At 43.6% G+C, this 27,337-nt stretch overlaps 1 protein-coding gene across 3 annotated transcripts in view; it reads left to right on the top strand.

Annotated features, from left to right (window-relative positions):
* Positions 1–27,337, top strand: part of CGN (cingulin) — a 235,070-nt gene that overhangs the window by 148,768 nt on the left and 58,965 nt on the right. For all 3 annotated transcript variants that reach the window (XM_085639426.1, XM_085639428.1, XM_085639427.1), the window contains 7 exons: positions 36–137; positions 4,234–4,382; positions 6,970–7,111; positions 16,541–16,753; positions 17,098–17,246; positions 23,890–24,031; positions 24,518–24,730. In XM_085639426.1, coding sequence (XP_085495552.1) covers positions 36–137; positions 4,234–4,382; positions 6,970–7,111; positions 16,541–16,753; positions 17,098–17,246; positions 23,890–24,031; positions 24,518–24,730 — 1,110 coding nt within the window. The remainder of the gene's footprint in view (positions 1–35; positions 138–4,233; positions 4,383–6,969; positions 7,112–16,540; positions 16,754–17,097; positions 17,247–23,889; positions 24,032–24,517; positions 24,731–27,337) is intronic.

The raw sequence follows: 27,337 nt of genomic DNA, 5'->3' as shown, positions 1-27,337 counted from the left end.
CGTATTATTTGAAATGTTTGTTCAATCTCCATCAGCAAGCTTCATCTCCAGATGGCACCCAGACCCTAATATCTCAGAAGAATGACCTTCAGAGAAAGATGGGGGAGCTGCAGCGTCAACTGGATGAAGAGACGATGGTAAAGGGAACTTCGCACTTTTAGCTCTTTCAGCTTCAGCTCTGATGTATTTTGCCCTTCATCACATTGAGAAAGGCCATTGATTTCTTTCTTCCCTGGTCACCCTCTTGTGAGTTTCAGACACATGGCAGACCAGTAGATTTGATTTCCTCACCAGCCTTTGGATATTTGCTGGTGGAAATTGGATAAAGGTGAAGACAATGGGATGATTTCTTCTGTTGGACAATTTCTTTGGCACAATGTAAGCCAAAAGGTTGGCTTTAGTGTCTCTCTCCTTTGGTTTCTTGGGAAAGTTACCTAGAGCTGACTTGAGTGGCATTGCCCAGCGTGCTGTAGCAATTATGTTGTGTCTCTACAGTTGGTTCCAGCACATGTACAGAGGGCTTTTGGATTCTTGTTGACATTGGTTGCTCAATTATATTTTAAAATACGAGTCTTAATTATTCTTTGAGCATATAGTCTTACCCGCAACATATGAAAGACTCTTTGATGCCTTCTACTTTTTGTTATATTCTTGGATATATTGCATTCAAGAAGAAAAAAAAAATGTTTTTGGCCTTTAGCAATTAAGAAAGCACGGCATACTATTCATGGGATTTTCCTATGCTGCTTGGAGGCAACTCTCACTACTCCAGTGCATAATTTGAGCCTGTGGTCAGCACTGGTAATTGTCAACACCGGTATTTATGACAGTCTTCCCCATGGTGGCGCTGTTTGGCTAATTTAGAGTTGAGCAAGACAACAGTTGTTTATTAATCAAAATATTTTTTAAATGACTAATATCTGCCGTCCAAGCCATTCTTATAGCTTTAGGACCTGGAATAGTCTAAATGTTCACCTTTGGAGGAGTGTGATGGTTAGTTGTTGTGTTAGGACTTTCATTGGTATCACTGGGTGGTGCAGGCGGCAGTGGCCTCCTGACGAGGGCCCAGGCCCCACTTCAACTTTTTCTTCCCACAAATTAAGCACTACTCTCGCTCACCCCTCAACCTCACAATGTGATTGCATTTTATGCTAGCAACCGCCGTCAAAACAGTGTTGCACTGGCATTTTTCCCATGCACTGGACTACATTTTCTGGCTGTATACCTCAGAAGATCCTGAGAATATTAAGTGCCTGGGAAACGAGAGCCCTTGGTGTTCAAAACTTTCTGCTGCTCCTGCCTGGCTCCTCATCTGAGCATAGTGTTTCTTGTTGTGTTGTATTGCATTGTATTTCAGCATTTACATAGAGCATATTAGTGGGTGTTACTGAAGTGGTTGCCAACATGGGCAGCCCACTATGCAGTGTGGGGTGTTTAGTTGGAAGGATGTTGTCTTTGTCTTTTTTATCCTTTATGGGAAGTGTTTCCATGTTGTGTATGATACCGAAGTGCGTTTTATCGTGTTATGAGAAGCAGCACAAAGGAGTGTTGTGCATAATAACGTGTGAGAGACAGAGACTCGTGTAGTTTATGGTTTTCTGAGGCTGCCAGCTTTGAGCTGCTCTGTAGGTCCCTTTATTGCATTTATTATTATCATAGTCTTCTTAGCTGTTTACTGCACTGGGTTGGCCAACCTGATATGTTGTTCACAGTTCTTACTCCTGAGCAGGCATAGTTGGAGAGAGAAATAGTGAGGAGATCGCTGTGGATAGACTTTGTTACTATCATCCCACGAGGGCTAGCATGTAAGGAAGCCACCCAAGAGAAAGTAATGCAGAATGAACAGAAATAGAGTCTATGCAATAAAATGACAATCTTGAATAAAAGAAAATCTACAGCTTTGAACGTGAGTGCACCAGCTCATTTGATATGATTGTATATCCTGTCCCATAGAACTAGGAGCCACAGACACCCTATATTGTTTACTTGTAAATCCGTACAGGCAAAATGTGGTTAAAGAATATGAGGACCAAATTACCAATAAGCTTCAAGCTCCACCTGCTCTGTCTATTGACCACTAAAGTTGGGTCCTGAGGAAGCTTGTATTCTAAATGAAGTATTCACCGAAACATAATTCACACCATGCTAGCCAACAGTGCAGAAATAATAGATCACATATACATGCACTGAAAAAATGGATTATGTTAAAGGTCTGGGATCAATTGTTTTTAATGTGATGTTAGGTATGAGTCGAAATATATGAATATGTGAAATTAGGGGGAAAGGGCTAGTCGTCTTCTGAATGCATTATAAAGTGTATTTTCTTTCGTTAAACATTGGCAGTGTGCACAATCTAGTGTTTTTTATACTTATGCGTTATAAATATCTTGTGATTAGTTAGTAATAAAATTTGAAGTTGTTACTAGATGTTTTATATCAAAGTAGAAAGTGAATAAATGGTATCATTTTTTTTGGACCATAGACAGTAGTTGTTGATAAAAAATGCAATTTAAAAGCAATTCTGGTAAAGTGAGGGTGAGGAGGGTGGGTCTCAGTTCATACTGTTTCACACATACCCTGTCCTCCACACCTAAAGGTAAGCCAGGGTTCATCTCATATGTATATAGGTTGATTTTTTTTCAAATAGTCTATTTAAGGGGCCTGCCGTCAGGCAGCCTAATCTGATTGAAGATGGTAAGCCATTGAAAATGCTGTGTAGCGAGACGAGAGCCCTAAATTACTCTGGGTGCCTGATTCTTCCAGTCTGCTCATGTCTGGATGAGGGTAGGCCTAGGTTTGCATTGGGCTTCTACCAAAGAGTAGGTCAGTGGGCTGTAAATGGATGCTGTGGGCATATTTAAGTTCTTAACTTTGGCAATGGCCTCTTCAGTGCATCTATCGATAATACCACAGTAATGGTATGCCGCTTTGTATACTGTTGTATCGGTGTGTGATTTTTGCCTCCACTATTAATTTGCTACTGTAAATTATCACGTAATTGCCATTGGCTGGATCTGTGATGAGAACGGCAACCATCCGGCATATCATGTGCATCCAGTGTTATTGGTTCCTCCCTGCCATTGCTGAGGCATCCCCTTCTGTGTGTGCTGCTGTGCCTATACTTAATAGGCTACACTGGTCACATAACGAGACACCTAACGGTATGTCTGGGCACGATTAGTCGCTACCTGCTCATTTGGTCGATGATCTTTGCCATTCTGGTAGTCTCTTGTGGATTTAAGTCTGTGGCTGGTCATATGAGACTACATATGTAAACCTGGTGGCTGTGTCTTGTACCTTATAACTATCTGATGCCTATGCTGATGTCTTAGGATTGCTGTGCTCTGAAATTTCTTGGCTCTCACACTTGGGATTGTTTCTCCTTAATGTCACTTCATTTTATGTCTTGTTGGTAAATATCCCTTGAGATCCCTTCCTGTAACGTTATCAGGTGGGCCATAGGGTGTGTGATGTCACTTTAATTTCCCTTGCATTTTGGTGAACTAGTTTCAATGAATCGGGCTCCATTCCATAACACACGAACCTTCTTAGTTTTTATTGCTGTTGTACGACGTCACCAAATTTAAGTCCACATCGACAGGTAGCTTTACAGGCCCAGAAAAGATTCTTATGTTAAAACAACCAACTTTAGAATTCTAACTCTCCGCGCCGTGTTTTCTATTTCACAAAAATTTCCTCGACAAGTGATATGATGGCTTGTACATGAACGAGAATTTCTGTCTACATTTCTCTGAAGGTGAAACTCCACTCATCTCTCTCCTGGGAAATGAGCCACATGTTTGCGGCTCAGCTGCTACACAGCTTGTTTGTGTAGTTAGCAAGTGTGTCCAGAGGCTAAAGTGTTTCCAGGTATTGGCAAAGTGTGATGTTTGCTGTTCACCTTGAAAGGTTAAGTGCGCCACGCAAACAGAAAAGAAGAGCCAGCCTGTTTAATGACAGACACTTTGTACTTTTAAACTCGAAAGCGCTACCTTTTGATATGGGCTTTGGGAGTCTTTATTTTAGGGCTATTGCAGGCACCATCCGAATCTAGTTTACAAAGCATTGTCTGCCATAGGAAAAATGGGGAAGCCACGACCACCCTTTGAAAAAATCTCTTTTAGCAATTTAACTTGAAAACTTTTTTAGTTTATCTGCATCTCATGTTTGTTGTAATAAGTTAATCAATGTGCCCATGGTAGTAGTTTACTCTGGTGTGCTCTGTCCCATTAGCAACGTATGAAGTTAGAAGTGTCGCGAGACCGTCCTCGAGCCGGTTTGCAGAATCTGGAGATCAAGCTGGAAGAGAAAACGGAGGAATGTAACCGGTTAAAGGAAGTTTTTGAGAAGAAGAAAAATGAACTCAATGGTACCTCGCAAGAGTAAGTATCGGCCTGGACGGATGACTCTGAGTTCAACGCTCACCGCTGACAGATATGTTGATGTGCAGATCGAAAGTTCTTATCTCATCAAGGAAACTCAGCCTTTCATTATTAGGTCACTCAATTGACTGCTATAAATGGGGAAATTGTACATAGCAGATGATACAGATGGCTAAATAGCATACGAAGTGTTCTGCACAAATCATTGTTATTCTCTTTATAAAAATGATAATTATTTTCTGAAGAACTCGTTTCTGGGCCCGGTTAGAGGGCTGCAGGAATTCTTAGGCCCGAGTCTACCAAATTTACACCTGCATTCTTGCTTAAGATTCCCCTTGGAGCACAATAGACTAATAAAATGCCTAGACCCAACGAGACACTATATGATTTAATCATGTCTGCTCAACAACTGGGAAATAAATGCTCCCTTTCCAGCTAGGCATCTCACTGATGTCGCTACATGAGCTGAGAGGTGCATAGCTGGTTTTAATGTTCATCCGCTCCCACCAATGTGCCATCCTAGGCAAATACTAGAACTCCAGACAGCCAGGATCCTGGCCACAAAACTCCCTTGTCTCCAAATCCTCAACGCTTTGAGAAGTCCGTGGTTTCTAGCAGCATTCTCTACTTTTAGAACAGAAACTTAATAGCCAACCATCTACAGTAATGGCAATGTCTTTGTTTGCCTCGATTTTAAATAAATAAATAAAAATAATTCTCGGGCTAGGGACTCGCTTTTATAGCAAGCTGATGTCTCAAACAGTCTTTAGTAGAGAGTAACCTCATAATGCTATGCATCAGGGTGGCATAAATGTTTTGCTCGTTCATATTGACCAATACACCAAACAAGAGGGGCTCAAACCATAAACCGTTCATAATAAACAAAAGATGTGGTGAAAAAAAACCTCCGGGAAATAACATTTATTAATGGAGTGATCTGGGCTCAGTCGCATGTCTACCGATTGAAGTTACTCCTAATGTATTTAAATCAACAGTGAAAATTAGTTAGCCATTTAGGCAGTGTTAACTAAGTTGAAAGAAAGGGCACTTTGAGGAACTTTAGACAAAACTGTGGATGGGTGGAAGATAGTGAACATTTGGTGACAAGTCACAAACATTTTTCCTGGCATGCATTAGTGACACTGCTAACACATACCATGATCTGAATGCTGGACACCGGGGAAATAGAATACATTTAAACTACAGCATGTGAAACTTGAACAAAAGAGGGACAGTCTGATACAGCAATAAGGTATTTGAATGCTGGACACGGTGGTCTTGGGAGGAGTTACTGAGATGAAGATACAAGGAAATGAAAAGCAGCACAAAGTCAAAAACTGGGGACTCATTTTTACATAATAACAGAAATGAAGGGAAGTCTAAAATCGTGATGGATAGTGAACGTGTTGTCGTAGAGATGGCAGTCCCAGGAATATGACCTTTCAAAGATTTGTGCAAGCAAATGTAAATTGGAAGATCCTCAGAATAATGCAAAGTCAGTACAGAAATCCATGTGGACTTATTCTTAAAAAAAAAAAGTTTAGCGCAGTAGATTATTTTGCTCTGATTTGAAGTAAATTTTGGTAGAATTCACATTTTATGTTTGGAATATCCTTTGTGATAAATGCTGCATTCCTTCAGGCATAATGAGGGCACACATTTATTTATTTTATGTCTTATTGGACTTGAACGTCACTGTGTGCCTGGTAGGCCATGAGCTAAGGCCTAATTTGGCTCAGTGGAGTGGAGAGAGTATAGGTTTAAGTTGGCTGAGCAGGCTGCAGTTAATCGGGTGAGAACAGCTTATAAAACTGCACCATGCATTTGGTAATAATCTGTGATAAAGGATAGATTGATTCAACGATAAACTTTTTAAAGGGCTTATGCATGTGTCCTTCCTTTCCTCAATGAGCTAAGTATTGTTTTGGAGTAAACAGGTGGGTTGAAGTTATAGCCTATCAAACTGAAAAATGTAAATCCTCTCTGAATAGCAAATTCTAGCTCCGTGGAGATAATATCCTATTCCTTATGCCTTGGCGTATCCCAGTTTCTGATGCTCGTGTTGGACAAAATGTGGCCAGCGTGAGAACACTTGAACTGGAGCTTCCATGGGTTTTCAGTGAGCAGTTACTCTCCAGGAGCCTGGTTGGTAGCTCAGCCACCTACTGTATTCATATTTTGCGTTTGTGATACAGTTCGCCTTTCTGGCAAGAAACACCACAGAAAGGTAGTTTTCATATAATTGGTTATTCTTTCTTGTAACAAAACAATTAAAAGATTTGTCATTTATTTTATTTTGACTTGAGACTTCTTTAGGCAGTGCAGCAAATTGAAGATGGAGTGATGATTCTTGCGCAGGAATTGCCGGAGACATTAATTGTACAGCCTTTGAAAGGTTATGCTAGATTTTTCATGTGCCGTCGATAACATTGTGATAGCAGTATAACTCTCAATTGTTTTTCAGCTATTTAGTATTTTTGACACATGGTTTGCATGGTCTAGTACTAGACGTACTACTTTTTTGATCCTATAGGCCATGGAGAGCCGTTTTATTAAGACAATTAACCAAGCATTATCCACTCTTTAGGTTACTAGAAGTGCGCATGGAGAAAGAGAAGGTGGAAAGCAAGATGAGGGACCTGGAGGACAGACTATTGGATATACAAGATGAAACCAGTCGGCTCCGATCCTCCTCAAGAAGCTCTGAAGACAAGGATGCCCTTATGAAAGTATGTGGCTTTCCCATCAATAGAAATTCAGATAAAGATAACAAATCGAACTCCACTATCAATCCGATTGAGAGCATTTCTGCTAGTGTCTGGTTGGATCTTATTCTGGCCACATACTTTCTTGTCTTCACTATACCTAATATTATTCTACTAATAACATTTATTTTAGTCCTAATGTAATCTGATATGGTGCTCTACGATTATCACCTGAAATTGTGTACTCAGTTTAAATAATATTTGTTTAATGTGTTTGCCTAATAACCAATTTTGATTTCATAGCTAGATTTATCTGAATTCAGATTAAACCACTAAAAAGTGTACATATAATAATCCATCTGTTTTTTCCTTAAAATTGTAATAATCATCTGTTTTTTAATATTCACATTTTCATTTTAATCGATCGGTTTAATTGAATTGGCAGCAAAATGTAGTTAAATTCTCTGTTTTTAAATGCCTCGATTATGCTCTTTGGATAATTGCAGGCAATATAAATGAAAGGTAAGGAAGGCTGAAAGTTTATCTTGAATAATTAACCTTTTTAAAGAAATAGAACATTTGAAAAAATAATTCGCATCTACGGTGGTGATTGACTTTAGCTTGGTGTTGGGGGTATTTAAAGGGATTTGCGGACATTTCTTTGTGGGGTAAATGCCAACATACTTTCTACTTCAGTGTTTGCCCCAAGCTAAATTCATTTTTTTTTTAAAGGGGGTGCCCCCTGGGCCCCTCTTCTCCTCACCATCCTTCCAGCTTGCATTTTGCCATGTTAAACTACAGCGCTGTTTAATTAGGCACTGCAGTGCATTCTGGAAAATGTAAGTCCAAAAGAGCGTGACACAAAGTCTGCATACATTTAAAGTTTTTTTTTTTCTGCTGATCTTCACTCCATTTTTTAAGGCAATAACTCGTACTAATAACTTAAATTCTAATATTAGGGGGGTGTGGCCACGCAAGGTGGCCGATCGGACGTAGCCTGCATCGGCTCAGTCGCCGGGTAGCAGTTTTGAGCGCTTGTACAGCGCCAAAGTAGCCCGAATCCAGTTCCCGCAGGGGTCTCTAGATGTAGAGGCAGGGGCACCCGAGGCAAACTCGTTAGACCGTAAGCAGTGGCCGCGGAGACGCTTGGTTCGGTGAGTACCTGGGAGCGGCCTAAGATGGCAGCGCGCCACTGCAGAGACTGCTTTAGAGTGGCGCTCCAGTAGTGAAAATCTGGCCGAGGAAGACGGCCTGCAAAGCGACTGACCAGCACACTCGCCGCCCCTAAAAAGAGACAGAGCTGGCGAGCGGACACCCGCGGAGGCACGTACATCCAGAGGGCACATAGCGGCGATGATTGGGGAGGCACCTTGGACGGCCCGGTAAGGTGACAGCTATTTTGGGCCACGTTGAAGGCGGGTGGGGTCCTCGGCCCCATAAGGCAAGTACCATCCACCTGTGAGCACTATTTAGCGACACCGGGGTCCTCTAGAGCTGGCAGTGGAGTGTGGGGGGCCGATCTCCTAGAGGTGCCTGACCTTGGCATGGAGGTCCCAAACAAGTGACAGTGTATGGCTATGCCTGAAAACCTACAATGGGTACTCTGATGCTACGAGGATCTCCTGACCCTAAGATGGCCGCCGCAGAGGGATCCCTCCACATAAGCACCCATGCTCCCCGCGGAGGGGGCAAGACCTACTGGCTGCTAAGGGGTCTCCTGGAAGAACGCCTGCAACGGTGGGGGAGACACAGAAGACGACCAGGAGAATCTTCAGCGGGGGCTCCTAATAGAGATCGCATCTATTCCACCGAAGAAGGCGACCCCTAAAGTATCAAGTTATTTTGCACCGGCAGAGAAAGCCCAGAATAGGGAGAAAGAACCCCCTGAATCAATCATGGCCCTGACCAAGGAAGAGTTGCTCAGTTCCCTAAAAGACTTTAAATCAGAGCCCCGTGCCGAATTAAAAGGAGACTTGCAGGCCACCATGGATCAACCAAAAGCAGATCTCTCCGAAAAAATGACTTCCATTCAACAGGACGTGGATTCTATCGGCACGAGATTACTGGAAGTTGAATCCCACAATCGGGAGCTCGACAAGCGGACAGCGACTACAGAGGATAAGCTACAACTTCTACATTCGCAACTGCAATTGGCTATCCTGAAGAGCGAGGATCTGGAAAACAGGTCCCGATGCGAGAATATATGCATTAGGGAACTGGAGGAGGGGGCGAAAGGACCGGACCTGGAGGCGTTTGTAGAAGGCCTTTTCGCAGAGATACTTGGGTCTAAAATAATGAAAATTAAAATTGAAAGGGCGCATAGGGTGGGCCCAGCCCTGCTGGGAGAGAGACGATGCACCCGGGAAGTCCTGGTCAAATTCCACTTCTATAAGGTTAAAGAGGCTATCCTGCAGGAATCCAGAAAGAAGGACACACATTCCTTCCAAGGTTTTTGATGTGTTCTATTCCAGGACCTGGCACCAGCGAACCTTCAAAGGAGGCAATCTTCCGACCTCTCACAGAAAAGCTCAGACATGACCAGATAAGATACCGCTGGACATACCCCTTTGGACTGGCATTTGAGTATAAAAATAGCGTCATGTCACTGATCTCAAGGATGGCTTGGAGCTCCTCTGGTTGCCCATCCACGAAGAAAAGACATCGAGCTCACAGCCCGGACGAAGTGGCCTTTCTCAATCTGACTCCACGAACTGGGAGAAAGTCACCAAGGGGAGAACACCCAAGCCCTAAATTGCGGCAACCAGATGGTCATACAAGATTGAAAGATGCCCGACACACATAAGGAGCCTGAAACCCCAACCTCTATGGGAACGAAACCACGCACTACTTGAAGATTGCGGCCCGGGCTGACAGAGATTCGAGGAAATGCGGTCTACAGGCTTGGCACCTTCTACTACAAAGAGACCTAAAGTCAGTCTTGGCCCTAAGGAGACTAAAGAGGTGCCTCACATGGGTGGGTTTCCGGGGACATGCACCATATCGGGGATTAATGAGCCCTATATGACACTGAACTCTGAAGCTCGACGAGCGCCTAACAGGAAGCGGCGCACAGACTAAGGAGGGGTACCCAGCAACGAGTCGGGGGAAGTGGACACTATGCTTAACAGCTTTCGTATGGGGGGGTAGTCCTGCGCAACAAGGGCTCCTCATTCCATTTGTTTTAGGTTACTTTGCACATTACTACAGCTACAACGAGGTGACGGGCGAGGGCCGGTGCCCCCGGCTTGTCACTCTCCACGAGAACAGTCGTAACAGCGGTACACGTTGGGGTACTGAGGACAACCTTTGTTGTTACATGTTTTGGTTATGGGTTACTGAGTAAGTTGGGGGTTGGGTGGGGCAAGGGGTGGTGTAGAAGCAGGGGGAAGAGATGGGAGGGTTAGTGCTACGCCTTTGGGGGACCTATTGGGGCAGCGGCAACAAGACGCAGGTGCGCGGTAGTGGGCTAGAGGTGAAAGTAGGGAGTTATCAGGACACACGTTCGGCCAGGACGCAGGAACATCACACAGGATGATATCTATCACAACATGGAATGTGAAGGGCATGAATTTGCTGTCCAAGAGGCATAAGATATGGAAATATCTGGAGGACCATCAATTTTATGTAGTTGCGCTCCAAGAGACGCATCTTAAGAGGTCAGAGGAGCAGAAGTTTAGACATAGACATTATTCACTCACATATAGAGCCTCTGCCGAAACGAAGCATAATGGGGTGGCGCTAATGTTCCACAATAATAAGTTTCAAACAGAGGGCATCCAGACCGACAAGGAAGGGAGAGTGGTAATGGTGAAAGGGAAACTCAGAGATAGAACGGTGACATTTGTTTCGGTCTAGTCCCTAATTCTGGTCAAGCGACCTTTGTAAACACACTCTTGGACATGGTGGGTGGTTTTGCTGAGGGTCACGTAATTGTCATGAGGGACTTTAACCTAATCTGGCATCCCACTGACGACAGTTCCCAACCACATAGCTACTCGGGAGGCAGATTCTCAAAATCCCTAAAGCAGGCATTTCGGCACCTGGGTCTTTTTGATGCATGGAGATTTCTATACCCCACCACTAAAGACTACACATACTATTCGCATGCTCATCAAACCTATTCCAACTAGACTAAATTTTTCTATCTCAGGACCTCCAGAGCACCCTTCACGGAGCTAAGATCCTTCCCCTCTCTTTGTCTGACCATAGCCTGGTGTCATTGGGTCTGAACTGGGGTGGGAAAACGCAGGGATTCCCGAAATGGTGCCCCCCCCCTCCATCTGACGCAAAACAAGTCGCACCGAGACGAACTACGACTAGCAATTAAGGAATACTTCCAAACGAATGACCCAGGGGACACTTCTCCCCAGAATAACAGGGACACCTTTAGGGCGGTCATTAGAGGGAAGTGCATTGCACTGATTTCGGCCCTGAACAAGGAAAGGGCGAAGGAGCGGGAAGAACTGGAGGCGGCACTTTCCCAAGTTGAACAGGAGCACAACATAAACCCCACGCGTAGCCTAAAGCGCCAGCTGGGGACTCTCAGAGGGAAATTTGGAGCGATCTACACAAACAGAGCGGAATTTACCCTACTCCGTCTCCGACGCTGTGCTTATGCGCAGGGGAACAAGGTGGGCACCCACTTGGCGAGGCAGCTTAGGGAAAATAGGGAAAAAAGGGTGAGGGAATATATTGGAGGAATTTACAAGCAGGAAGCGGAGTTGGAATTAGACTACAGTGGCAAGGCCTCGTTATTAGGAGAATTTTATCAAGATTTATATAAAGCGCCCCCCCCAGACATCACAGCCCAAAAGGCCTACTTGGACTCACTCACGCGCCCTAGAATCTCAGAGACTTGGAGAGACCAGCTGGACGCCCAAATTTCTGAAGAGGAGGTTCTCCGAGCGATCAAAGCGCTTAAACCTCACGTCCCTGGGGACGGACTGACAGCCCTCTTTTACAAGACGTACACGGCAGAATTATTGCCCCACTTGACAACCCTATTCAATGACATACGAACAAGACAGTTGGTCACACCTACCATGGCGGAGGCCCTTATTACAGTGCTTCCAAAACAAGCGAAGAACCCACATAACTACGCCTCATACAGGCCGATAGCTCTGTTAAATCTGGACGCTAAGCTCTACTCGGCCATCCTTGCCACCCGCTTGGACATTTACTCCCCGACATTATTCATCCAGACCAGTCTGGGTTTATCAAAGGGAGGCAGACACACGATAACATCCGCAGGACACTTCAACTTATCGAAAAAGCCAACAAATTCAAATTCCCAGCGATAGTCTTGGGACTAGACGCGGAAAATGCATTCGACAGGGTGGACTGGCACTTCCTGTTTCTTACCCTGGAGTAATGTGGTTTTGGGGAGCAGGTGTACGAATGATACGAGCCAGTTACGTAAGACCCCGCTCTAGAGTTCAGGTTAATGGCATGAGCTCAGCGTTCTTTGAGTTGGGACGCGGAACAAGGCAGGGATGCCCCTTGTCCCAATTGCTGTTTGCACTGAGTATCGAGCCGCTGGCGGCCAGACTCAGGGCAAACCCAGATATTCAGGGGATTAGGTTTGGAGATGACGAGCATAAGGTGTCTCTATTTGCGGACGACATATTGTTGACTCTCACGGCGCCCAGACTGTCCCTTCGAGCACTACAGCCAGAACTGTCATCCTTTGAAAGAGCAGCAGGCTTTCGTGTCAACTTCTCCAAGTCCTCGATTCTTAACTTGACATTACCAGAGGGAGAGAGGCTTCTAATACAGGAGGAATCTCGGTATACGTGGGCTCAACGCAGTTTAACCTATTTGGGGATTCAGCTCACCCCCAGTTTAGAAGGTCTGTTCCGGGCGAACTTCCCTCCCCTACTCAGACAGGTTAAGCTAGACCTACCGCAATGGAGGCCCCCTGTTTCTCTCCTGGCTAGGTAGAATCAATGCCGTCAAAATGTCCCTTCTCCCCAAACTGCTCTACCGGTTTCAGGTGCTTCCCATAGAAATAGACAAGGCATATTTGAAGGGAGTAAGGACTCTGATACAGCGCTACATCTGGCAGGATAGTAGGGCGTGGTTACCTTTCCCCGTGTTACGAAGACCGAAGGGGGGGGTGGCTCTACCGGACATCGAGCTTTATTACAAGGCAGCGCTGTTAAGGGTCATCACAGAATGGTAAATGCGAGAGTCGGACAAACACTGGCTCCACATGGACCAGGCCATTGTGGGGAGGTCTATTTGGGACGTGTTGTGGAAACCAAAAAAGGACAGACCGCCCAATGCATACCTTCGCACCCCTACCAGGACCGCGCTTCGGACATGGGACGAGGTAAATAGGAGCAGAGGTTGGACGTCTTTTCCCTCTCCCTATACTCCTATACACTTCGACCCTGACTTCTTACCCCAGCGCTTAAAGAGGGGCCATTTGACACGTGAAGAGCAGGGGGTTGCAAGGTGATATCTGACCTCTTTCACAATTATGACGTCCTCTCGTTTGAGAACTGCCAACGGGACTATGGGGTACTGCCCTCTGAGCACATACTACATACAATTGAAGCATTGGGTACTACACCCACGTGTTAGGGAAGCGGCAACTAGAGACCTGACTCCGATAGAAAAACTAGTGCGAAAAACCAGCTCGACTAAGGGCATGATTTCCTTTCTCTATAAATTACTGCTTTCCACTACGACCGCGCCACAACCCCGATTTAAATATGCTTGGGAAGAGACTCTGGGACTAGACATTTCTGAGGAAGACTGGAAACGCCTATGGACAGACATCCCTAAATTTAACCATTCATTTGTCTTGAGGGAAGCAGATTATAAGATCATATTCGACTGGTACTTAAAAGATCTTTCCCCTCACTTCGGATCTGTGCTGGAGAGGGTGTGGAGTCCTTGGAACTCCCGCCACATCTGGTGGGACTGCCCTACAATTAAACCATTCTGGGAAGAAATTCCATCCCAAATGAAAGAGATACTAGGATACCCGATCCCGAATTCCATAGACAAGATCCTACTGGGCCATAGGGATTCCACCCTAGAATATCAAACTAAGGTGGATAAGGCCATTATGTGGGCTTGTCTGGGTGCAGCTAAAAAAATCGGTAGCAACTACTTAGAAGAAAAGAGGCTCCCATCCTGGCGTAGTGGCACTCCCGCTTATGGAAAATACTCGAGATCGAACGTATGGCAGACATATTTAGAGACGACTACAAGAACTTTGAATATAAGTAGGGTCCATTAGTGGCATGCCTTACGAAGGGACTCCTGCTAGCTGTCTGCCCCCATACACCGAGAGGGCTCCACCTGTTCCAATTTTAGAGTCGACACTGGGGCTATTCTAGATGGCACGCATTGAATAAAAGAGTGCGCCTATTGAGTCTTCGCTCGTTCCTCATGCATCCTCTGTGTCAGAGGGCGATGCTAGCACGGGGGGGGGTTAGCTTCTCCACCACGGGGAAGGTGGGAGGGGAATGGAAGTTGGGGTTGCTAGTTCGTTGTATTCTTCTTTTTCCTTTGTCTTATGGGGGAGATTTTCTTTTGCTGGCTATGGCACCGAGGGCGAGTGATGAGCAGGACGATCCAACCATTCCACAATGATAAGCAACTGTGACCAAATTAGATTTGTTGATTTTCGGAATGCTATGGCTGCTTGTAGCCCAGATTATTTGGTATTGTTTTTTCTTTATACTGATATGCCAATAAATAGCGATCCCAAAAGCCCTCAAGTTTAGTCTTAATGAAGACATCTAGGCCGATGCAAGATGCCCATGTCTGAGCAGGTAAATGCCACCAGACTATTTCAGTTTGCCCAGTTTTCTTTTGACAGTTGTACCCAGACTAATGCAGTTTACCTATCACTGCAAATAATCCCCTCCAAAACATCCAACCTGCACATATTCCTGCTTATGTATGACAGACTAACCCACAAAATGCTACTTTATATTGCTGTGATTATGCTATTGTATCCAATCTCCTCCACCTATCAAGCTTTATTTAGGGTTATGGGTTCCACCTTTCTGTCTTTGAAATCTTCAAAATCCGTTATAGATGCCTATCCAGTAAGTTATATTTTGGCTGCTGCGTTTGTGAGACTGGCTGTGGGATGTTTTGGCTGTAACCAGATTGATACAGCTTTGTGTGTCTGTGTTGTTTATTTTGTGTTATAGTTCATTATTTACAGGGCCTCTTGGCATTGCTAAAGGTAAATGTTTGGAATGCTGCCTGTTTTGTTCAGTTTGTGGTTTTATTTAACGAGTGGAGCCCTGTAGGTGAGAGCTTGGTTTTGTTAATGTCATCAAGTGTGTGTGTGTGTGTGTGTGTGTGTGTGTGTGTGTGTGTGTGTGTGTGTGTGTGTGTGTGTGTGTGTGTGTGTGTGTGTGTGTGTGTGTGTGTGTGTGTGTGTGTGTGTGTGTGTGTGTGTGTGTGTGTGTGTGTGTGTGTGTGTGTGTGTGTGTGTGTGTGTGTGTGTGTGTGTGTGTGTGTGTGTGTGTGTGTGTGTGTGTGTGTGTGTGTGTGTGTGTGTGTGTGTGTGTGTGTGTGTGTGTGTGTGTGTGTGTGTGTGTGTGTGTGTGTGTGTGTGTGTCAATAGCAATCCACCAATCTCTTAAGTGTTAGTGGATTTCCTTGTTTGAGGATCTCTGCTCATGACATGCCCTCCAAGTGTCACTCTATTACATATCTAATTGTTACTGTATTTCCTGCTTCTGTGTTAGTGTAGTCTTTGTCCAAGTGTTGGGCCATTACATTCCCTCGGCTTGTCTTCATTTTCCCTGCGTGTGGGTTTTCCTTGTCCAGGTGTCTGTGTTTTCCCTGTGATAGTGTTTGTGTATTCTCTGTCCCTGTGTACTCCCTTTCCATCTGTATGTGTCTTCCCTTTCTCAGTAGCTTTGTTTTTCCTGTTCCAGTGGCTTTCTTTTCCATGTCTCAGTGTCTGCATCTTTCCTGTCTGCGTCTTCCTTGTCTGTGTGTCCTCACTCTGTTGGCGTCTTACCTGTCTGTGTGTGTTTCTTCTAGTCCTAGTTTCATTTCCCACTGTTCTTGTGTCTGCTTGTGTACTTTTTCTGTCCAAATGTGTTTTTTCTCTTTCCCAGTGAGCATGCCGGTTTCCCTTTTCCAGTGTTGCCATGTTTCTTGTCCTGGTACTTTGTGCCTCGTGTATGAGTCTCTCTGTCTCAGTGTGTGTGTCTTTCGCTCATATTCATTCACATCACCTGATGTTGGTATTCACTTTTGACTCTCCCATTTTGTCAATCACTTCTCATGCCTCATTGTTAGTGCATTTTATGTCCTAGTTTGTGTAGTTGAGTTATACATATACTCTTTTTCCATTGTACGCAACTCGTCACAAGCTGTGATACTTTAAGACAGAGACTTTTACCTTTCTTTACTAATATTGTGTTTTCTCTTCAGGAGCTATTAGAAACCCGAGAGGAGCTTTCTCTTCAGGAGCTATTAGAAACCCGAGAGGAGCTGGAGGAAGTGTTACTTTTACGACAGAAGCAAGATGAGTTGTTGCGTCAGCGTGAGAGGGAACTGACTGCACTGAAGGGTGCACTGAAGGAAGAGGTGGCTAACCATGACACGGAGATGGACAGAGTGCGGCAGCAGTACCAGAAGGACATGGATCAGCTGAGGAAAAACATGGAAGGTGTATCGCAGGTATGAAAGGAACATGGCGGGGGCTGGGGATGCATATGTGGTTGAAGCAAAAGGTTGGGAGGCACCATCAATGTCATAGTCCAGAGTAAGGGATGTGTAACCGGTTCAAGCGAATGGGACACTGGCACATTTATTACAAGTACACAGAAAGAGGCACTTTCTAGCGCCGGTAGAAGGGGAATGGCCGAAACATTTGATAGGACAGAAGAAAAGAAGGCAAACACTTTAAATTGATCAGTGAAGGTACGCTTGATCGTGTATTTTGTATGGTGTCCTCTGACTGATTTCAGTCTTCGTCGTCCCTTGAGGGAGAATATGACACTCCTGCCGTCTTTTCTCCACAGGACCAGCAGAGTTTGGAGTCTGAGCGACAAAAAATAAACTCTGTGGTAAGGAGCCTCCAGAGGGAGTTGGATGAAAGCAGTGAGGAAATTAACCACTGGAAAGACATGTTCCTGAAGAACAAAGAAGAGTTGCGCAGCACAAAGCAAGAGTATGTGTTCTCTCTCTCTCGCTCGTGTTTCTTTCTCTCTCTCTCTCTCTCTCTCTTCTTTGCTGCTGAGTAAGAGAATGTGACTATTATTCTCTACTCATTTCTCATCCACTACCCTTGTTTGTGACTCCTTCCTCCTTTATTTCCTTTTGCCTCAGTAATCTTTTGTGGCACTTGTCTCTGTGGCAGGTTTCTTGCTATTGTTTGATATGCCATTAGCAGCTATGTGCCTGTTAATATTGTCTACCTTCCTCCTGTTCTCAGTCTCCCATTCGACTGTGCCTTTTGCTGCCTGATGTCTCTTTTGCATTTTTGGATCTCTAGAGTAGTCCCCTGTGATCTGTATTATTTGCCTTTTGCCCTCATTTTCCTTATCTTATCATTTATTGTCTGAAACCTGCAACAAGATTACCATTGCATGCTTACTTATTGTAATATCTTACTCTAGTGATCTTAGTTTTTTCCACAGATGTAAGAAATTCTGTGTGAAAAACATTCTTGCCTGCTAAAGAGTTATCAGTTGCCACTGTATTATACCCTGTGTAACCATCTTTTCACTTCACTCTCAGTGCATCCCCTTAGAATTGGTCTCTGGTCTAATGTGTTTATGTGAAGTACAACAACAGGGCTTATGTGTCTTTCTTTAAAATCCTTTAACATTAGTCTTGTATCTCCTTTGGCTGATGGTGAGCGCACATCTGCAAGAGTTTCTACAGTTGGATCTGCTGACACTTTGGATCCTGGGAAGTTGCTTTGTCTGTTTTATTGGATGCCACGAGGTCTTTAGTGGCAATGGAACTTTGAGTTCTTCCTCATGTGGAGGCCATCATGAGAGGTTGTGGTGGGCCATCCAGATGGTAAAATACATAATCGCTGGGTCACTGTGCTATATATCATTTTATAAAAAGAAATATTGATGGACAGAATGCTGAACAATGTCAAACATTCACCCCCGGTACGGAGATCTGGGCCTAAATCCATTGTTCTTTTGCTCACTATGCCATTCCATTTTGGACCTAGCCATATGCAAATCAGTCTTGACCCTGCTCCCTATGGGAACAGTACAGCCCGAACTGCCAGGCCTGGTCCTCGCCTGACTGGAAACCAGCATCCTGGGACCGGTTTCAGGGTATCACTACTCATCAGCCAGGCTAGCTTAACTCCAGTGGCACATCAAGCAAGGGACCCACGTCTGTCCCACTTGGGGTGCTCAAATTCAAAAAGAACAATTGATGGGTGGAATGCTGAATGATGTCAAACATTCACTCCAGTACAGAGATCTGGGCCTAAATCCATTGTTTTTTGCTCACCAATTGCTCACAATCGGTCTTGGCCCCGCTGTCCATGGGAACAGTCCAGCCTGAACTACCAGGCCAGGTCCTCGCCGGATTGGAAACAAGTGTCCGTCTCTGATACTCTCCAAGCCCTAACAGCATCGACCAAGGTTATGGATGTTAATACTAATACAGTGCCTGCCATCTCTATCGACAACACAATTCACTCGTCCTTTATCACTTTCTCCAAGGGTAGGTAATGAAAAAACATATGGCAAAGGCATAGGAGAAACCGAAACAGACAGGTTACACTGAGACATGGCACAAACAGTCTGTGCACATTTGTGCATGCCTGTGTTTTGCCAGTGTTTATTTGCTAGGAAACTCCTCCCCATCAGGCTTGTCGAGCCATCATTAACACCTCATGCAAGTGCAGTCTATCAAACCATCCTAAATAACGTCGAAGTGTATTTTTTGGCTTGGATGGCCCTAGCCTCCCACTGTATTATGGATGTTAGTCATATAGTTGTACTGAATTTATGGACCGTTAAGCCAAGGACTATGTGTAATTGTGAATAAACATATTAACTGCAAAATCTATAACTGCAAGGAAACCTCTAGAGCAAGCAGGCTGTAGGCCGTACTACTCACAATTAACCACTGGGCGAGTTCCCAAGATTCAGTAAGTCTGCATTATAATGTGGTTTGTGACCTTCATGGCAGCATTTGATGAGGTGGACATGGGGATCACCTGGTCCACCTTGAAACCTGTGGCTTAGACGCCACCATTCTGAATCTGCTTCGGATTATAACATGGGGAATTTTCTCCACAGTGACCTAGACCAAGGCTATGTAGTAGACCATTCACGGTTTTCTCTTCTTGGCTGATCCTCATTTGGTTTTTGCCAGAGTAAGTTGTTTTCGTTTGATGTAGAGTGCCTCCCTCAGGTCAGTCGAACTCTGTGTGGACAGTGCAGTAAATCTTCATCACATTCCTAAGAACTTTGTTGATAATAGACCCAGCTGAGCTACTTCGTCCAACTAATTCACCTGGAGGTAAATTACTCTAAAGTAATGGTATTGTTATTGAGTGATATACCCATAGCATAAATTACCTCCCGGTCGATGAAAACTGGAGCAGGTATGTATTGCTAGCTTGGTATTTTGTAGTGTCTCTGGCTGGATTAAATCTGCGCTGGCAGGCTATACTAAGTATGGGCGCGAGTAACTTTATGGAAGTGCGTATGCTGCAAAAAGATTGACAGTGCTTCTCTTATGGACAGCCTTGTGGCATGTGTGTATTCAATTGTTGCTGGAGCTTGTTTAGGGTACGTTCCTCAGCAGCGCACTTGATGTTCGACAGGGAAGCTTATAGTGTCACTGTGCTGTTGAGTTGCGAGTGCAACATTCCAAATATTTTTTTAAAACCTGTAGATTATTTTTCAAAGCAAATCTTATTTGACTTTTTGGAGGGATGCAAGAGGGTCCATGCTGCATTTGATCCGAATTTATTTTTGTAGCTGACAGTTTATTTAAATCTTCATTTAGTTGTGTTGCATTTCCCCCAAAAATAAATGTTGTAAGAAAGCAGCCTAACGGTTTCGCATTAACATTATTTAGTTCCCTCCTATGTACCGGAAGCTACTGAGCGCTTTTTACATTTTATGTTGGTTACAAAATATTTTCGTAATGATAGTTTTCCTAACACAGGCGAAAGGTCAGCAAGGATCCATTATCCAGTTTTTCATTCATACACTACTATGTGAGCTTTCAGAGTTAAACATATTGGAGGAATTTCAAGAAACTGAGCTATTCTGTAGTGCGTTTGAAAAACGTGGTAGGCCTGCAATGTACAATTTCAAGCAAAGTTACGGATACAAGCAAATGTAAGCCTGCATTGGCTCTTGGCATTAGTGGTTCGCTTTTGAGGCTTATTCTTTAACTTCTTCCATGCTCATGACGTCTCCCGGCCGTCATGAGTCACGATGGGCGTGTGCGGATGACGGCCGGGAGACGTCATGACCACGCCCAAGAATGGAATGTCCAGCACTGCGGCAGCGCTACGGCGGAATTTGCGCCGCAGCGAAGAGGTTAAAGACTATTCGCAAACTTTAGCGAGCTCCATCCAAAACAAATGGAATAGGAGGAATGACCCTCTAAATGGCGTCCTATATGTTCATGTCGGGGAAGAGCTGGAACGTTTAATGTGGACCTGCCAAGTAGATAAAGACGTGCAAGCCTATTTTTGACTCCTACCCATTTAGGCTGGATGCGAACTCTGTCTTGAAAAATGAACATTGTTAGTGTTTGCATAGGTGTACAAGAGAGTATGTACTCTATGCACCAAGGTAAATACCGGAGAAGATTTCATATTTATGAAATATTGCGACAGGATTCTTCTGTGTTAGTGCATTTTTTAAAGCTTTACTTTTGATGCCAGTTATTTTATTGTTTGAGTAAAGTGGTTTGTTATCTTAGTATAAAGGTATTTTGCTAAACCGTTAATAATGTTAAAAGAGCATTGCACTTTGCATTTCATAGTACTATTGCGGATAGTTGTTACTGTCACTATTATCATTATTATGAAGAATTTGAAGTGCAAGTAGTGATTTCATGCTCTTCACAGATAGTTTGTGATGGCAGTTGCTGTGTCAAACCATTTCTAAAGCACCACTTTAATCAAGTGTTCACACCCCAGTCGTCCAAAGGTGCAATGCAAATCGATTCTTCTCGCTTTCAAGCAGCCAGGAAGTCTGAATTTAGCCGACAAGGTCGCAGTAATAGAGCTCTACAAGGCCATATCAATGGCATGAACCAACACACGCCAGAGCGAAATCAATAGAGTAAAGCGTCATAGTAAAGAGTAATGCTGATATTTAAAGCTCTTATTAACCTAAGAAATTCTGTTAACTCATCAGGAATCCAAGGACTAGACAGCATTTTCACTTCTATAATGCAACAAATGTAGGATATGCATCACTGACTCTAATCTGTGGCACTTGTGTACTATATAGGACCGTTCAAGGCTCCTGAAAGGGTAGTGTAATGTGGTCGTGTAGATTAAAGTAGCATACAAAGGTACCATTCCAGTTATTGCTTGGTTTCCCTTTTAGAGACTTCTGAAAAATGTGTTTGCAAACTAGTTTTTCTGAGTGTCTAGTTTAGGTGCACAACATTCAACTTATCCACACATTAATTTTAGGCACAATCACTTGATGCAATTGTCTTTTTATAAAGAATTTTGGCGAAATAAAATGGATAGCTTAACACACCTGTACATATTGTTTTATATATATTTATCCATAGATTTTGACAGACAAAGACACCATTTTAGCAAAAACTGTGATGGAGTGGCCTAGTCTGAGATCTGTTAAATACTTTGTTTGCGATGCACAATGGTACATGAATGAGAATTCAAATGGCACATGTAGATTATCTCTATATAAAAAAAAGTTTTACAAAATGTATCCTAAATCACTTTGTTCTTGTTCATTTTCGGTTCTTCCTGCATGTTCCTGGTGTGCTCCAGTTCCTTATGAGAGCCTATCTGTGACCACTTTAACTGCACTCTGTGTCTGTCACTGCTTAATGCTGTGCTGATTACTCCTCTGTATTCAATCAAACTCAAATGGAACAATTTGTCAATAGTGCTAGCCTACTAAAGGTGCTCCTGCTGTTGTGAAAATCATTGTCAAATTAACATTCCTAAAGCAAAAGTTAGCATTGAATCAAAGTAAACTGGAAAATTCAGTCAGACACTTTGGAAGCTCAGACACTGAAAATGTTACAAATACAGTTTAGGAGCTCAGATGGTCAAACTGTGCCCTTTTGTATAACTTTTCTCTCTCTCTCTTATGGTTTGCACAATATTTGTGCCATGAAAGGGGTACCTGAGATCAAAATTCCACCTCTGGTCATAAACAAAGCAAATCATACAGTTTTTTTTGTCTACAATAGCGCATAACTGATGAGGATGGAAACTCTGGCCCAATGCTCATCTTCGGGTGCACTTCTAATATAATGTACCCTTGCTCTTCAGCACTACAAATAAGAGGTTTGAACAGGTCCCCAATAAACATTTGAATTCACAATTATGTTGACATTTAAAACTTGGATGTTTTATATCCCCTCATAAATTCAGCATAAATAAAAAGAAATGTATATCCAAATCATTAAAACAGGTCAACTAATGTGTTTTGCAGACAACCTGGTTTATTTTTCCAGGCAGTGAAGAAGCAGACAGAGCTTAAAAACAAGCATAGTATTCAGAGTCAGGCAGAACAACTCATTGTAAAACCTGTGATATGGCAAAAGCAAATACATTGTGTTCCGCAGCATGTAGACTGATTAGTAATCCAAAATTACTCAAAGATGTGGTTGGGCCCCAGTCCTAATTTCTAGTTCCCGGTGAGTGAGCTCTCGTCAAACCAGTGGGAGCAATCTGCTACCTGAAAAATATCAGATGTAAGAGGCTTGTTTATTCATGGGCCCATAAACTATGATACCCCTAGGGAACTTTCTTGATGTCGTTAGCCCTCAACTGCATTTTGCCCACCCCTGAAAAAGTTTGAGCCCCATTATGTTTTTAACCAGTCTTGCATTGAATTAAGATGTTACCCATACCATACAATTCAATTTGCCATTTAGCACACTGATCATTTGAAGAACTTGAAGAATTTCACTAGTGTTGCTTATTGAGCCCTCCCGACCTTGGAATTGTTTAATCTGCATGCTTAGCTGCAGGGTATCCAAACTACCCCTACTTGTACCCATGGCTCTGCTGTGAAGACACAAAAGTAGAGGTCATACGTCTTCTGTCAACCCTGATAAATTCCATACCTGTTACCTTTATTTCATTGACTAGTTGGAAGTATACAACCCAGAAGTAAGGCTTGGTGACCTCTTCACCATCAGAGAACTCCAAATGCTTCCTAATATATTACGCTTTTCCATCTTACTTTAAATGAGCGTCTACATCTGCTGTATAAATGATATAACTTTGGTAGGAATTGTAGTGCCCTTTTTTAAGTACCATATTTCCGATTGACCTATTTCCCCCACATGTAAACGAAGTTCTATTCTTATAAGTTACAGTACTGACAGGGCACTGAGTATATTCTGTTTTTTATTGGAAATGGGTGCTGTTCTGCATCTTTTCCGAATCAACCTCTTTCCCTTGAAATCTGTTGCAGGAGAACAGAGAATTTAGATCATCATAGCTCTGGTTTGTTCTTTTATTTTTGCAATCTTAGTGTGGTAATATGAACCTTGGATTCTAAAGATATCTACCTTTTGTATTTTACTTATGCTCATTTCTATTGCATTCTGTTTTTCCCCGATCACCTGCTCTCCCACCAACCCCCTCATAGGTTGATGCAAGCAAAGCTGGAGAAAGAGGAGTTTGAAGATGAGCTGCGGGAGGTCCGAGAGAGATATGCCACCATGCAGGTAGAAGTGGATCACTTCAAGAGCGGCTCTGTGGATGCAGATGAGGCGGATGCACTGAAAAGGGTATGATATGCAGGATAGCTTTGGTGAACATTAATGGTGGGAGAGACAGCAAAAGTCACCTAGGGTTATGGCAATTGGCCTGGACGGGAAGAAGGAACATCCATCATACCTGGTTTCGATGGAAACGTTTATGTGAGGAATGGAGCAATGGGTTGGAATAGAAGAGGAGACAATGGGTTGGAGAATGCTCGTCCGTGAGACAATTGGGGAGTAGTGGAACACTGCCCTAATGTAGGAGTCCAGACAGATAGCCCTCCTCCTGATCATCCACACATTTGGACATTATTACAGAATTCAGCGAGACAACTGCTTGCTAGGGCAGCATATCCAAATGCATTAGAGGCCTAGTTGTTAGAACCATCAATGGAAAAGAAAAAAACTGGAAGTGGCAAGATATAGATTTGTAGTGGAAGAGCGGAAATAATGGAACTCTGTGAGTCCAATTACCTTTTTGGTTCACCTACACTGTGCTATCTTCTCTTCTAGGAGCTGCAACAGCTGCAGGAACAGCTGCGACAGATAGGCTTGGATAAGCAGAGACAAGAGGAGCTGTTACACCAGAGGGAGCGCGAGTTGGGGGCCCTAAAAGGCGCTCTAAAAGAGGAAGTTGCCAGCCATGACCAAGAACTGGAACAGCTGAGGCAGCAGTTCCAGAAGGACATGAAACAGCTCAAGAGAGACTTTGAAGAGACTTCAATGGTAAGCCCTTAAAGCACGGGAGGTGGGGCAGGGGCCCACTTGGCAGTGCTGGTCATGAACAAATTTCAGCTAGAAGATTACATTATTCAGAATGCTGTCCAGACTCAAGACCATTGTGACTACTTTTAAAACCATAAGCTAGAAGTAGATTGGTGGATTTGTACACTTCATTGTTTCCTGTTGAAGAGTGTGACTTTATCTTAAATGTCTCTGCTTGAACTCTGATCATAGTTTAAAACTAGTGTAGCAAATTACTTCAAACTTCTCAACCAATGGTGTGCATTCGTTTAGTTAAGGTGAATTGTTCAGAAATACCTTACCCTATAACTTGAACAAAAATGTGCCTGTTGTGGTGAGTGGGATATTGAGTTAAAACACCCACTGTAATACACATGCAGCAGAAAATAAACAGTCGCTGTGATGGTCTGCATACCAAGCAGCCATCCCGGATCTCATTCGTGGGGGGAGTCCAATGAAGAGGAAGCAAACCATTGCTCTAGTCCAAGTAGAGCACACTCATTCGCTCTAATCCTGGAGGACAAGTTCTCAAAATATCATATTCTAAAAGTAGCATCACAACAAAGTTCTCAAATGCCCCAAATAATTTCCTCACTGTTTGGGACCTGAATGTGGTTGATTCTGGGGTTAAGACTGAAGGGTGTGAAGGGAGAATGGACAGTGGGAAATGTTTATTTTGTCATACACTTTATTAGAAAGCCATAGTTGCCAGACAATCTATTCTCTTAAAGAGCTGATGGGTTTTGAGCGTGGGTCTCTTTCTTACATGCTGTTTTCCAGCCCACAACTGTATCTGTTGTGCAAAGGCAACCAAAAGTATTCCCTAGCAGGCGCTCGGTATACATTGGAGAAACCAAGGCACTGAGGTCCAAGAGCGCTCAATAATAATTGGCAAAGCAGAGATTCACAAAGACGAAGCTGAGTCTTGAAGTTACACTTATCCGTTTCAGTCACACTGTCCTTGCCAGCCCCCTCCCAAGTGGTAGTCTGTGAGTTGCATTTTCTGCGTTCGCGTACTGTTGTTGCATAATATAGGTTCTCGGTTCCATACCCAATTTTTCCAAGGAATAATATCGTCTTATTAACCACAGTGAACAGAAAATATATACTATGGGCTCTGTAAAAAGATGTATTTTTCTCAATTCTCTAAGAAAACATGCAATGTGTAGTGTAAGTTCTCTTACTTGTACACTGCAGCTACTTCTACTTAAATAACGACAAGTGTTCCGTTTTTGTATGTCAATCTTTATATTGCTCATCAAAGATGGAAACAATTATTTCATTTACAAAGTCGAAAAAGCATCTTCATTTCTCTCCACTTACCTTACCCCAGGAGCGGCCCGTGCAGGTAAGATCACTGAGGCGGGTGTGGTGGGGGACTCAACAGACAATGACAAGGGGAAATTAGTTATTTATTTGATTTTCCCTCATTGTCGTCTGTCGAGCCCCCACCCGGCCCCAACGCTCTTACCAGGCTGCTCCTGCCTTACCTTCCATCATGCCGAGCTCAGTTGCTTAGTTCCTTTCAACAAGCTGCAGTGACAGCAAGTGACCAGAATAGAAGCTCATCCCTCTCTCTGCCTGGACATCTAATAGACCTCCGCCTCTTATCCTATGACTACTCCCAATCGCTCGCTCACCCTTCTCCTCCCCCTCCCACTGTCTTGTCTTGCATGGCTCTGGAAGCTTGAGCACTCTGCGACCTTTTCGACTCCTAATCCCGCTTCTTCCTGATATTACTGAGAGCTGGAATGGGCCTCAGAATACTACTACATACGCATCAATCCCCATTACCCACCCAACCTTGGCTAATTCCCTTGAGCACCATGCTGCAGCAGAGTATGTTGCTGTAGGAAGCTGGCTCTGTATATACTATACCAAAGTGAGGTATAGTGTGCACAAGAGTCCGGTGGAACCCCAAAGGTAGGCAGAGCTAAAGTTAGATAGCACCTTACTCTCTATTTGTGGTAGTGTGGTCGAGCAGTAAGGCTCACCCACTTTTGCTGACCCACTCAGTCAGCAAATGAATTCACACACTGCAAGACTGAACTTCAGACCAATTGTTTTTGTATAAAAATATTCTTTTAGTTAATTTATTTCCTAGAACCAAGCAAGCCTGGCACAGGTAAGTGATAAGTACTTAAGTACTTTGCAGTAAATATACAGTTGTAACACAGTTTGAATTGCAATGGTAAATGTACTTTGATTCGATCACAATAGTGTAACTGAAAATGCAATGCTTTTCAGGATACAGTACATATACTTTGAATGGGATTTTTAGTAAAATTACAGGTAAGTTACTTTTGAGATTACTTTTCTTACAGTGTAGTATACCTGGATACTACACTGGGACATTTCCTGTAAACAGGTAAGTAAAATCGTTTTTGTTAGTACAATTTGAAAGAATTTCTTTAGGTTTTCAAACTCAACACTTAGAAACTTTTCCAAGAAAAACAGTCGATGTTATCCTATGGAGGAAAATAGTGTTATCGGTTTTAGGGTAAGTATTCGGTAGTGGGAGTTGAGGTTCTGGGAGTAGACTCAGGGGTCCCCCAGGGTCAGGTATGCACTCTCGTTACACCCTCAGCG

This window comes from Triturus cristatus, chromosome 12 (assembly GCF_964204655.1).
Source record: "Triturus cristatus chromosome 12, aTriCri1.1, whole genome shotgun sequence".
Classification (NCBI taxonomy): Eukaryota; Metazoa; Chordata; class Amphibia; order Caudata; family Salamandridae; genus Triturus; species Triturus cristatus.
This window is presented reverse-complemented; position numbering and strand designations above follow the sequence as displayed.